This window comes from Podarcis filfolensis (genome assembly GCF_964270895.1).
Source record: "Podarcis filfolensis genome assembly, chromosome: 8".
NCBI lineage: Eukaryota > Metazoa > Chordata > Lepidosauria > Squamata > Lacertidae > Podarcis > Podarcis filfolensis.
The window spans coordinates 70,718,055-70,732,030 of NC_139611.1; the positions used below are offsets into that span (position 1 = coordinate 70,718,055).

Here is a 13,976-nt window from a genome sequence, read left to right on the forward strand (position 1 = left end):
GCCCCTTCTCCTCAGGCCACTGGCTCTGCTTCCCACCCTGAGTGTTCTTGCCTGACTGGAATATGTCCTTGAACTCTGATAATGCCTCTTGTTTGTCTGGATGGCTGATAGAGAGTGGTTTTTGAGCATGTAGAAACTAGACTACTATACAAAGGCAACATTTACATTCATTAATCTACTTGCTTTTGCTTCTGGCACCGCTCACCACAATAATGTGGTCCTTAGAATGTTGCCCAGAAGAGAACACAGCCCTCAGGCCCAAAATGGTTCTCCTTTCCTGAAGTAATTCCTATTATGAACTCATGAATAGGGCTTGTGAGTTTGTGTATATGTGCACTTGTAACAAACAGATAAATCTAGCTATAGACCAGCTGCCATTTTTTCCCCACCAAGAGGTTCTGGGAACTGTAGTTCTGTAAAGGAGCTGGGGATCTCAAATAGAGGTTGGAGTTTTGGCATAGATTGATCAAAAGTTTTGATCAAATAGAGGTGGAAGTTTTGGCATAGATTGATCAAAAGAGCCAGTGTGGTGCAGTGGTTAAGAGCAGTGGACTCATAATCTGGTGAACCAGGTTCGCGTCTCCACTCCTCCACCTGCAGCTGCTGGGTGACCTTGGGCTAGTCACACTTCTCTGAAGTCTCTCAACCCCACTCACCTCACAGAGTATTTGTTGTGGGGGAGGAAGGGAAAGGAGAATGTTAGCTGCTTTGAGACTCCTTCGGGTAGTGGTAAAGCGGGATATCAAATCCAAATCCAAAAGTCTTCCTGTTGTTAAAAATGAGATACACTGGATTTCAGGCAATAAGAGTCACATCAGTGAGAGCTGCTATTGTGAGAGAGTTAGAGTCAAACTAGACCCAAAGCCTAGCAATTGTGTGAATGGGTTTTTTAAAGTAAATTGCTGGTGGGGGTAAAGGTTCAAACCTGGTATGAATGAATCTGCCAGTTATGTGTGTCTGCATTTCTTATCTTTCCCATCTTAAATTCAGTTTTCCACATTTCTGCAGCAATTTGTGATTTATTTTAAAAACGCATGAAAATTCGTCAGCATTTTAGTGTGAAATTCTCCTAAGAAGCACAATTTTCCAGACAGTTTTGACTTGAATTAGGACTGTCATACGTCTGGAATTTCCCAGACATAACCGGGATCTGCCCATTGAAAATAGCGTATGGGTAGAATTTCCAGTCAGAGGTGTTGATTTTTTTTTGGCAATTTTCCCTTTAAAAATAGGTTAAAAACTTCAATCCCCCCCCCCGAGATTTTGCAAAAATAGTTCAACAGCTTTGGCCAAAAAAAAAAAAAAAAAAAAAAGGTGTCTGGATTGAAATATGGCAACCCTACTAGAATACACATTTTTTCAAACAATTTCCCCTTACACGATGCATTTCTATGTGTTATTTTCACTAATATATGCATTTACACATATGTACACTTTACACTAGTTTTTATACTGGAGAAATGCATTGCAAAATTTTGGATTTTGAAAGATGGCTGTATTTCAGTTGAGATCTTGTTTTGGAAAGTGCAGATTAGATAAGTTTGCTTTTAAATGTGCCAGGAATCAAATTTCTCCTCCATCCCTACCTAAACTGCATGCTAGGGTCCCGTTCAGACTAGGGGCCCCACACCTGCAATTTACCTTTCAGAAGGCATTTGTTGTTAATTGCACAAAAGGTGGTGTGTCTAATTTGGCCCTTTAGCAAAAAGCATTCATCAGCTTGAGGTAGTTTCAGAGGGCAGCAGAAGATTTGGTGGTCAAGACCAGGTTTTATTATTGTACATTTTTACACAGTGCCACAGAAGTGTCACAAACACTGCAAACCAACTTAGGGGAGTCTAGTGAAGTCCACAACAAAACATCAAGCGTGTTCCCCCCTCACTTCAGAGTTTGTCCAGGACTGGAGGAGAAGCCGTAGCTTAATGGTAGAGCACTTGGTGGTGGGTTCAGTCTCTGGGATCTCCAGGAAAGGGTGGGATTGACCTCTGTCTTAAAACAACGGAGAGCTGCTTCTGGTCAGTGTAAACAGTACTGAACTCGATGGAGCAGTGCTCCAGTTTGGTATAAGGCAGCCTCCTTTGCTCCAACTGCCACAGGATCATCAGTTATTGCGGATAGTTTCTCGGATCCAGTCCACATATCTGCATACATTCACATAGACGCCAGGCCTCGTAGGTTGTGCACAAATCTGGGGGCCCCAGGATACAAGCCCTTGCAGCTTCCCGTTGCAGACAAGGGGGCCGCCTGAATCACCCTGCAGAAAAAAACAAAACAAAACACAATCACTTCTCTGGATCCTTCACTGACACCTGTGAGGTAAATAAAGCTCAGGGAGAATGATTTGCACAAGGCCTGTGGCAGATCTTCAAAGTTTCTTATAACTAATTAGTGGTGTGTGTTTATTGTTGGGACAGGGCCTGTCCTACTATTAGGCAGATTTGGACAGCCGCCTCAGGTGGCAAATGCTGGAGGGCAGTATTGAGGTGCAGCAGACGAACAAGCTCCATGTACTATATGGCTTGCCATCCTCATGGGTAGCGGAAGACTATGGGTTGTAAACAACTAAGTTTTACTCTGAGTAGATCAATCAAAATCAGGCAAAGGCAAACTCGGCCCTTCAGATGTTTTGAGACTACAATTCCCATCATCCCTGACCACTGGTCCTGTTAGCCAGGGATGATGGGAGTTGTAGTCCCTAAACATCTGGAGGGCCGAGTTTGCCTATGCCTGATCAAAATGAATGGATCTAACTTACACATGTTTGTTCATTTCAATGGGTCTACTCAGAGTAGGACTAGTCTTACCTACAACCCTATCAGCAGTATTGAAGTAAGATTCAGCTGCCACTTTGTTCAGTTTCTGTATGTGAATTGGTGAGGGCACCATTCTGTCTTTCATCTCAGGCAGCTTGTTAGAAACATCAAGGGTGAATCTAGAACAGAAGATGTTTTGAAGACTGCACTGGGAGTGAGGGATTTCCATCCCATAGGCTGAATGTGACTCTCTGTCTGGCCCTTGGGACTCTCACTGGGACATACACACACACCCCTCTAGCCTATGCCCCTTCTCACTAAGGCAAGCCCCTCACTGGTCCTAATGCTCATTGAGGAGGAGTGATGTCACTTTTGGGAGGCCAGCTTCATGGCTCAACCCTACCAAACAGAGCTATAGTGAAACGGGAAACCCAAATCACACCACAGGTTTAATTAACCACCAAGATGACACTGATAAAAGCCCAGATAAATGAGAGAAATCGCAGAAGCAGCAAGCAATTATCTTTCAGTGGCTAATTCTGGTGGTTAATTCAGTTTGTCGTATGGTTCCGTTTCTTGTTTTACTGCTTTTGGTGGTTAATTTTATCACTTGATTCAATTTGCTCTGTGGTTTCATTTCTTGTTTCACTGCATCTCTGCCTCATTTGGCTTGTAGAGTTGGTTTCCTGCTGTATGGGAAGTGTAATTACATAGTTTCATCACTAGGTGGTACTGGACTTAGTTCTATCTGCTGTTCTGTTCTTCTTCAAGAGGAACAATAAAGTTCTTGTCCAGCTTCCTGACTGGTACAGGTCTTCAACTGGTAGGATGTGACCCAACACTGGATCTTATTGTGAGACAGATCACAACAGCAGAGCTATCACAATAAGATCTAAAAACCTGAAGAACTGGGTCCTCAAATGCTTGATTAGGCTAAAGGTGGATTGTCTTAAAAGGTTAAAGAGTGCTAATCTACAAGATTCCAGAAAACACTTTTATCCACTGGCATTCACCTAGTCCTCAGGAATATTCTCAGGCTTAGTGGAAATCAATTCAACTCACCTGGCAAGCATCTGTGCCTCCTTCCTTAGTGCCAGCGCAGACCATGTTCTCATTGATATAATTAGGGTAAATGGACCGACAGACGTCTTGACCATAAATGGTGACGTTTGCACAATGCAAAACACTGGGGAAGCTTGCTGTAAAACAACAACACAGTGTTTGGAGAGAGCGTCAAACATTACAGAATGGGTGGGGACAGAGCAGTATTCCCCCCTCCTTCTCATAGGAGCGTCTCCACCCCCATCGTTCTACCCGGACACTGAGGTCCAGCACCGAGGACCTTCTGGCGGTTCCCTCACTGTGAGAAGCTAAGTTACAGGGAACGAGGCAGAGGGCCTTCTTGGTAGTGGTGCCCTCCCTGTGGAATGCCCTCCCACCAGATGTCAAAGAGAACAACATCTACCAGACTTTTAGAAGACATCTGAAGTCAGCCCTGTTTAGGGAAGCTTTTAATGTTTGATGTATTACAGTATTTTAATATTTTTTTGGAAGCCCCCCAGAGTGGCTGGGGAAGCCCAGCCAGATGGGTGGGGTATAAATACACTATTATTATTATTATTATTATTATTATTATTATTATTATTATACTAGGACTTCGGGTCATTTGGTCTGATGACTGGAAGTAGATGCAGGACCTGACATCATATGCATTTCTGAACACCTTTTTTCTCAAAGTATGCATTTCTAAATGCACTTTATCCTAACATACATACACACGCTTTTATAAAAAAAAAGATGAAACTGCAGCACAAAAGTCAGAGAAGTATGAAATCTGCATTCCAGTCTGCAGGTTTTACTGGAGATTGCAGTTCAGATTAATTCATATCAGAATCCACAAATTCCTCAAGCATGCAGACCATCATCACAGCCAACTTATTCACCCAGTGATGTCTGTCCTGTTCTTATTTATGCCTTCAGAAGAGGAAGTCCATAAGAGAAATGGTGGGTTTGGGGTAGGGATAGGGATAGGGATAGGGATAGGGATAGGGATAGGGATAGGGATAGGGATAGGGACTAACAAATGAAATGAGTAAAGGATTGTAGCCTTTGGTACAAGTGGGGAAGTACCAATCTATTAATTTCGGTTTCTCTCAGTTTCTCATTTTTTTCAATCTTAAATTCAGTTCTCCACATTTCCACATAGGCTTTTGATCTTTTTTAAAAACTCCTCATGAAAACTCCTCAACATTTTAGCACAAATTTCTGCCAATGTACACAACTTTCACAAATATACACATTTTACCAAAGACTCTTCTTTTCTTATCTCTGCAGCTGCAATCACCTGGGTGATGCGGACGCCATTAGGCAGTTGAATGCGCATGCGTACTCCATTAGTTTCCCTCCCTGCAACCCTCCCTCTGCGTGGCTCCGGACTCTGGCAACCCACACTACGCCACTGGTTGGAAGTATTTAGGGGTGAAGATTTGGAAAATGGGTATTATTACTTTGTTTTTAACTGTTTTGTAATTTGCCATCCTGTGCTCCTTTGGGAGGAAGGGCGGGAATAAAATGTCATGAAATAAAATAAGAAATAAATGTTAGGTTGAAAGGAAGCACTTTAAAAGGCAACATACCTTGTGGGCTTGTCGTGGTACCCCATCCTGAAACGAGGCATTGGGTCCCGGGCACAGGGCAGCTGGTGGGCAAATCAATGACGTTGACTTTTTTGTTTAAGCAAACCGGGGTCAGCAACTTGACAAGCATGATATCGTTGTTCTTGGTCCGAGAGTTGTAGCCCGGATGCACAATGACTTTTGACGCTAGTTTCAGCTGCTCAGACCAGTCCAGTTGTTTGAGGTGATGCTCCCCGAGACGGACAGGAAAAGGACTAGGAGCAAATAAATATAAATGGCAAGTTAGGCTGGTAGGAGTGCTGTCAACAGTGCTTTGCTTTGTTTTTCTTACTGGACTTGATCCTGCACTTTTAACAGCATCGCAGAAGTCCAGCAGATGCAACGTTTTCCAACATGCATGCCAGACTGTTGCTAAAAGAATAGGAGCAGCACCTTTAGAAAAGTTGGCAACTCTACCTGGCGGTGAAAAAAGAGGTGGTGGTGGTGATGATTTAAATTTATATACTGCCATATACCCACAGGTCTCAGGACAGTTCACAGAGATGGTCAAGTATATCTATTTTTTTCACAGGAGGGATGGGTAAGCTGTGACCCTCCAGATACTGCTAGACTCCAACTCCCATCAGTTCTGAGCATTGGCCATCCTTCCTGAAGCTGATAGGAGTCGGAGTTGAACAGATTCTGGATGGCCGCAAACTCCCCTATCTTTGGTTTGTATGAACTGCAGTGAGACAGTGCAGGCAAAGCTCATCGAACATTCAAAAGCACTGCGCAAATGCCCATTATTATCAGGTCTTTTGGATGCAGTGCTGGACGCCACTTATGCAGGATTGAGAACAGAAGCAAGACTCCATTGCCGAGTGAGATCACTCACGATGACTATACGTGAGATTTACATTAATGCTGTGTGGGAATGCCTTCTACGTTGAAGTTTCGTAATGCGTGGCCTTCAGCTTGGTCAACGCATGCTTGCATATAATTTGCAGGGGCCTTGCTAGGTACTTAGAGGCTTGTGTCACAAGACTGCAACACATTTGCATATCCTAATTTGTCTATATCGGTGCCTCTGGAATATCAAGACTGTGGGTGGCTGGAAATGCAACAGTACAGTGCCCAGCCTTCCTATAATCAAAGTAAAACAATGTTTGAAATGTTTTCTTTTCATTAAAAAAAAAGCAGGGCTGAGGCCCCACTGTAACAATGCCCCTGAGATTAGATGTGATAAGTTCCCTAGGGAAAGGGATTGATTATTAAGACTACTCTGGAAAATGAATTTCTGTGAGGGGAATTTAGGGCTCTCCTAGCAACTCTCTGTGCCTTCAACAAACCACAGCTCCCATAATTATCTGAGGGGGGGAACCACGACTGTTTGAAGAGGTAGCATAGTGCTTTAAATGTACGGTGAGTGTAATAATACGGTGCCTCTCACGTCCACAAACGTGCAAATATTGATATTCATATGTGTGCGCATGCACACGCAAACTCCCAGCCCTCTCCCTGCCCGTGTACACTTACACTCCCAATTTACAGTGGGCAGCGGTGAGCACCCATCTGTTGGTGATCAGGGTCCCTCCACAGTGCAGTCTGAAGCCTGAAAAAAGTGCAGCCTGCCAGGGCTGGGAATTGATCGGACAAGGCCCCCCGCCAATTATCCGGTTTTCATCTGCTGTGGCAGCTGGAAGAACATAAAACCACAAATCATTACCATCTTGCCACATAAACGAAGCTCAATAGGTTACTACAGACCTCCAAGTGTCCCTATTTTCCATGGATGTCCCCAATTTAGAGAAGCCATCCCAGTTTCTGATTTGATCCCAGAATGTCCCACTTTTCCTTAGGATGCCCCTATTTTCGTTGGAGAAATGTTGGAGGGTATATTACTATTAGCATATAAAGCACTTAACAGCTGGAGACCTGTTTACTTGTAGGATTGTTTTATCCCATATATGCCTTCTTGGTCACTTTGGTCTGCAGAACTTGCACTATTACAAGTGCTGCTGCGACATATAATACGCATTCAACACTTGTAGGAAACGGATCTTTGGAACTCCCTTCCTGTTGATATCAGGCAGGCACCTTCGCTGTGCTCCTCCCAGTGTTTGACTAAAACATTTTTCTTTAGGCAAGCTTATCCAGACATGTAGAAGTTACACGTGTTTTGTTTCATTTTAAGTACCGTTGATTTTAATCATCTTCTGAATGTTTTCAAATACCTGTTTTTATCAATCATTTCAATGCTTTGTTTTATATTTTTGTAAACCGCTCAGAGGTTTCCTTACAACCAAGCAGCAATCTCAATGTTGTTAAATAAGTTAGACAAATGAAACAACTTTGTGTGATCATAGGACTGTTCACACGGTGAACAGAATGCGGCCACAAGCTGTCTCTGCACACGTATAAGCATTTGTGTGAAAGGGTGTACACTAGCTGATTTGTACAGCTCAGCTATTATGCACACAGACACACAGACGGTACACTTGCTGAACATGTTGAATATGACACGTGAATAACTGTGCTAATGTACATCTCCACTTTTTGGGTATGCTAGGATCGGCATATTTCAAAAAGTGAAAATCCGGACAGAATTTGGAGGGGGGGCAGGGGGTATGAAAGTTGTTGAGTTTTTTTTAAGGAAAATCATCAAAAGCAATACTGCCAACATGGGTTGCCAAACATCCAGATTTCCCCAGACATTCCAGTGATTTCTGCCCGGACACTGCTTCCGATGGCTGACTGCTGGCTATGTCTGGGAAATTCATAGAATCATAGAATCATAGAGTTGGAAGAGACCACAAGGGCCATCGAGTCCAACCCCCTGCCAAGCAGGAAACACCATCAGAGCACTCCTGACATATGGTTGTCAAGCCTCTGCTTAAAGACCTCCAAAGAAGGAGACTCCACCACACTCCTTGGCAGCAAATTCCACTGTCGAACAGCTCTTACAGCTCTTACATGTATACATGCACACAGACGGTACACTAGTCAAATGTAATTTTGAACACCCCCTAAGTTACACTTTTGTGAGGAATAGGTGCATGACCAAGGCCTGCTTCACAAGTTATGTTTTTAGGAGATACGAGTTGCAATACTAGAAAAAGAAACATATATATTGGGGTTTGATGGAGGAGGCAAAGTTCAATCTGGGGCAGAGGGAATTTTGGCTCATATGTTCAACTTCTGAAAGAGACATTTATTAGCTAAATATTTAAGATATTTGCATCCTGCTTTTCTGACTAACCTCACAAGGTGGATTACATAAAAATATTGAGACAAAAAGCATGAATTAAAACAAATAAGACAAGCAACTGGGGGTAGCCTTTATGAAAGCTAGATCTCTCCTTTCCTCAAAACATAATGGTTCTTGGGTAGCCTTGCGATGGCAATTGAAGGAAGAAGAGGCCACATCCGCAGCAATACTGGGAAACCATGTTATTGTTAAAGATGGGGAAATCTGCCAGGTTTGGTTTCCCTCAGTTTCTCATTTTTAGTCCAGTCTTAAGATCAGTTCTTCACATTACCACATAAAAAAGATTAAACGTAAAACCTTCAGGGAGAAAAAAGTCCACTCCCTGTTGGGCTTGTTCTTAATATCACTCTCCTGTAGTCTAAAATGGTACAGGCCACCCTCCTACCTCAGGATTCCAGCGCCACATTCTGCTGGAAAAGAATGTCTAAATCAGTGCTACTTTCCTGGCCCTCAGTGCTATTGTCACTATTCCCTGCCCCTGTGGCTATATTGATCTAACCTCAGTGGTTGTCCAAAAAACACCAGCAAACAGCTTTTAAATGTTTCCATCTGTTTTTCAACCACTAGATGCATCCTATGCCATACACTCTCAAACATATTTACCACACCTAAAAATACAATAACAACAACAACATCACACACTTATTTTGCCTGCCCTACAGATCTTACCAGGAGACACCAGGAACAAAATGGCAGCCAGCAATTCCAGTAAATGAGACGACATGGTGGTTGGGGGTGGGGTGCAATTCTTTCCAGGAATAAGCTGTCCTGTAAGAGAGGAGATAATAATGCAATCATTCCATTGTTCTAGGAGTTCCAGAGACACAGAGAAAGCAATGGGAGAAAGGAGGACGGTTGAAGATAGCAGAGAGCCTCCAAAAAACCCGCTCTCATTTTTTTCACCTCAACTCCACAAATGTGAGATGGGAATCAAAATAACTGAGAGGCATTCTGCCCTTTACAGAGAATGAGGTGTTGTTGTTGTTGTTGTTGTTAATTACTGGCCCTTCACCCTAAGTTCCCAGCATGAGTTACAACAATTGGAAATGCAACATGAAAACAGTTTTTAAGACATACAATTCTGAAAAGCGCAACCACAAAAAATAGGGTGGGTCATAAAAATCTACATCTCAGGTGTCCAAGCTTAGAGGAAAGAGGTGCACCTTTAGCATTTACTGAAAGCTGCAGAGTGAAGAAGCCAGACGCACCTCTGTGGGGAGGGAATTCCACAACATAGGGGCTGCCACAGAGAAGGCCACCTCCCGGACCACCCCACCCCACAAGCTTCTGAGAGCAGTGGAGCAACCCAGAGGGCGCCATCTGCCCTGGTTTCCTTAGGGCATTAAGCACTAATGTGAGCAACTTAAATTGGGCCTGAAAACAAACTGGCCAACCAAGGCAGGTGTTTTAAAATAAAACGGGGGTTTAGTGTGATCTAAATGGAACCTCAGCCAGTTACCTGGCTGCTATATTTTGGACCAGTAGACTGAGATGGAAGGATGACAGACTCTGCCATTTTATATCACAGGTAGGAGGTCCTGTTTTCAATTGTTCCTGCACATAAATGCTCTTTATATTCCCTGCATGGTAAACTAGGACATCACAGAGAAAGGTAAAGTGCAGCCACTTCTCCCTGGTGTGCTAGATTACCATAGGTAGAAAAATTCTTATGCGAAGGAGCATTCAAAAGTATCTCTCTCACATGCAGAAATACCCCTGCACTCTGAGACGGTACCATTCAGATTTTACCACTTCATTCTGAACAGTGTGTAGGACAGTGGAGTTAGTAATTAGCTTGAAGTCCATCTCGAAACACTTGGGTAGTTAAATCTGATCTTTTCCAAGATTGCTTCCAGACATGAGTGATTTGCCAGTCCCCAATCATGGCTGTTCTGCTATAAGAGGTTGTGGATTAGCAACTCAGCTTCCACACTTCTGGAATCCAAATAACAACCTGTTGTAACCAAGAGGGCAGTTCGCCTCTCCCCAGCTTTAGTTGTCAGGGTGGATTTTCATTAGGATCACACCATGGAGGGGGAAAGGGTTAAATACTCTCTTCCCCATCACTGCATTCCTGATCATGAGCCCCACTCTCTGTAAGCACACAAGGTGCTTCCAGGCTTAATGTTGTAAATGGGTCATTCAGATTTTCGAAACAGGCTGCTGGCAAGAGGTGTTTTTTAAAAAGGGGGTGTGTGGGTGGGTTCCCCAATCCAAAAGGCATTCTGGTGTCAAAGATGGCATGTGGACCCTACAAAAAAAACCCACAACAACTTGCATGCATAAGGAACACTTATCCTGCAATATAAACCTGTCTGGAAGCAAGCACACACACACTTCAATTTAGGGACTGAATATAGATATATATAAATGGCAATGTGATCTGGAAACGATTTGCCGCTCGGAACCAGCGCATCAAGCAGGGCTGGTTCTTGGTGGCCACATCCTCTCCTCCTCCTCCTCCTCCTCCTCCTTCTCCTCCTCACCCACTACGACAGGGGTCGGCAAGGTTTACCTCACCTGGGCCGGTTCACTCCCAAGGAGATCGCTCCATGGGCCGGATCACGTATGCGCAGACATGATTTCTGGCATCTGCGTCTGTGCAGATGCGATTTCTGGCGCAACGGAAGTGAGTCCCTGCTCCACACTGCGCCGGTTTAGCGCAGTGCACGGGGACTGACCAAGCAGGCAGCTCAGTTCGGGGGTGGCTTGTGGGCCATTTAAACAAACTCTGTGGGCCACTTGTGGCCCATGGGCTGCAGGTTGTCGACCCCTGCACTATGAGCTGCTCAAGGGAGGAAGTCACCAGCGGCAGCCATGGAGAGGCCATGGAGAGGCAACAGGATGCTCCCTCTCAGCCGCCACTCAGGGCAAGTATCAGCTCACCCTCCTCCCCAAGGTTGGTGGCAGCAACATTGTCAGAGAAATTAGGGACATTCCAGGATCAAATCCAGTGGAAGACAGGAGTGCCTGGCGTGCTCTGGTCCATGGGGTAATGAAGAGTCGGACACGACTATACGACTAAACAACAACAGCAAGGATCAAATCAGAACCCGGGGTGGCTTTTGTAATTCTTGAACTGTCCCTGGAAAATTGGGACACTTGGAGGGTATGTCATCTCCACCTGAGCAAATTCTGCTGCTGTCAGATTTTCTGTAGTCTGGGTTTAAAAAGAAAAGAAACTGAACAGAGAAAACATGAGAGGAGGATGTTCTGATTTCTGCATCATGCAGATGCCCTCTAGAAAGCGAGCAGATAAAGATTCCAGGATCTAGATCTAATCAATCAATAGATCTTGCGGGGCAACAAGCAGAACAAAGAAACAATATAAATCACTCCGGAGTGACTCAACCTGTGCCATTCTTATCATGCAACATAACAAACCTTTTCAAATCCTGCACAGAAAGCTGTTGAGTAGACAGCCTAGAGATATATCTATGGTTTGCAGACTCCAACAAGAAAGCAGAAAGACGTATCAATTTGAGTCAACAGCAGGCAGCTCCTCGCTGAGAGGTTATGCTGGGGAGATGCTCCTTGACTGCAGGCTGCCTCCAGAGGAATTTGTACAGCCTGCCCAGATCTGTTCAGATTCACCAAGTTGCAGATATTTCAGATAAGGAAACAAATAAATCAGGGTGTTGGCTATCAAGACGGAGATCTCCTGTCAGCTAACTCCCACTGCCTCCAGAGGAGAACCTGAATAGATGTCCCAGAGAAAATGCACTACCCAGAAAATAATACACCTAAGGTGGTTTGCAGACCTTGAAAACAGAAAGCCATAGAAGCATAGAGATGTCTTACCCCCAAAGGCTGCCGGAATCCAAGACACTGTCTCTCAGGCCCTTCTTGGCTTTTATTTCAATTAGTCCTGCCCTGGATTTACCGGGCTTTAGCTTTTCAGGAAGTGTTTGTTAACACCCCCGCCTTGCTCTTTCATAGCCGAGTGACTAGGACCAAATCCATTGTTCAGATTAATGCAGACTTCCCGATGATATAACAGGTGATTGTTAGAGGAGGAGGAAGAAGAAGATGCCCTCAGAAATCGCCTGTGCTGAGGGCTGAATCACACAGCCTCTCTCTGCTCACCACCGGACACCTGTTCTCCCTTGAGCAAGTTGTCTGAATCACTTGCCCTGTAGCATCAGCCAAAGATGGGCTTGCCCCACACTACCTGAAGCAGAGCCGGTCCTCCCATGAGACGAGGTGAGGTGGTTGCCCTCAAGCAGTATATTATGTTGGCGCTGTTATTTATGTGTGCATTCATTCATTCATTCATTTTATACATTTATTCACAACATCTATTTTCTAGGCTACTGTCCATGTCCTCTCTGACCCTCAAAGCAGTGTATAGCCAGCCTCCATAAAACAATAAACAAATTCAGTTTTAAAACACACCATTCCCAAATCTTGAAAGCAGAGACAACCAACCGGGTGGTCTCCAAATTATAACCCTGTTGTTGAACTCCAGTTCCTGTCCGTGCCAGCCAGCATGGCCAATGGTCTGGGGTGCTTAGTGGGTCTGTGACTTCATAATAAATGATTGATGGGTCTGGGATGATGGGAGTTGGAGTCCAGCAACATTTGGAAGCCACCACATGGGCTGCCTTAAAGAATGATTTTAAGATAATCAATAGCCATAATTCAAACATCAATAACCTTCAAGACATAAGCCTCCTTCACCTGTGAATTTCATGATGGGACTTTGGGGCTGCACCTCTAACCCTGACCTTGAGGCCACATGGCTCCCCAACTCCCACCACCAATATCTGAGTATTATAGCTGGACATCTGCAGGGGAAACCTAATGGATGAAGATCTCTACATGCGTTGGCTTTCTGGTCCTGATTGTGCTGGGTTCTGGTTTGCATGAAAAACCTATGCATGATGAAGTCTACAAACATAGGTCAATCCTCAGTATGTCCATGCCAACCTCATGGATGCCCAAGGTGGAGCCAAGGAGACGTATCCTCCCAGGAGCTGTGATGTGTCTTCATGAGATTCCTACACTGGTAGCACTTCAAAGGACTGCACAGATCCATCAGTTTGTGGGATGCTATCATGAAAATAGATACAAACTTCCTGTGGATCATCCAAGATTTGATCTCCCTCTGCAAGATCAGAGCTTTCTTTGAGTTAAAAGGAGATAAAAAGCTTCCCATGGCCCCTGGGATGTCCTCCCAGGGTCTATAGAATTGTAGGGCCAGTCTCACCCCCCAAAAGTAGCAACTAACATATCAACTCACACAGAAAGTCAATAAAATGCTACGTGGAAGACAGAAGTTTTAAAGTCTATTTACAAACCGGAATGCATACAACATGAACATTGTCAGTAGTACATGTG

At 44.3% G+C, this 13,976-nt stretch overlaps 1 protein-coding gene across 2 annotated transcripts; it reads right to left on the reverse strand.

The window, feature by feature from the left end:
* Positions 1–1,749: 1,749 nt before the first annotated feature.
* On the reverse strand, positions 1,750–12,653 carry LOC310768966 (trypsin-like). Of its 2 annotated transcripts, none has more exons than XM_083627961.1 (6): positions 12,438–12,653; positions 9,306–9,404; positions 6,905–7,064; positions 5,390–5,643; positions 3,816–3,952; positions 1,750–2,254 (listed from the first exon to the last, which is right to left on the reverse strand). In XM_083627961.1, exons 2-6 carry the CDS (start codon positions 9,358–9,360, stop codon positions 2,102–2,104), a joined length of 759 nt encoding a protein of 252 aa, XP_083484087.1. In that variant the 5' UTR covers positions 9,361–9,404; positions 12,438–12,653; the 3' UTR covers positions 1,750–2,101. The 2 variants fall into 2 exon arrangements, with proteins under 2 accessions (XP_083484087.1, XP_083484088.1); XM_083627962.1 differs by lacking the exon at positions 12,438–12,653 and adding an exon at positions 12,021–12,305.
* Positions 12,654–13,976: the final 1,323 nt, after the last annotated feature.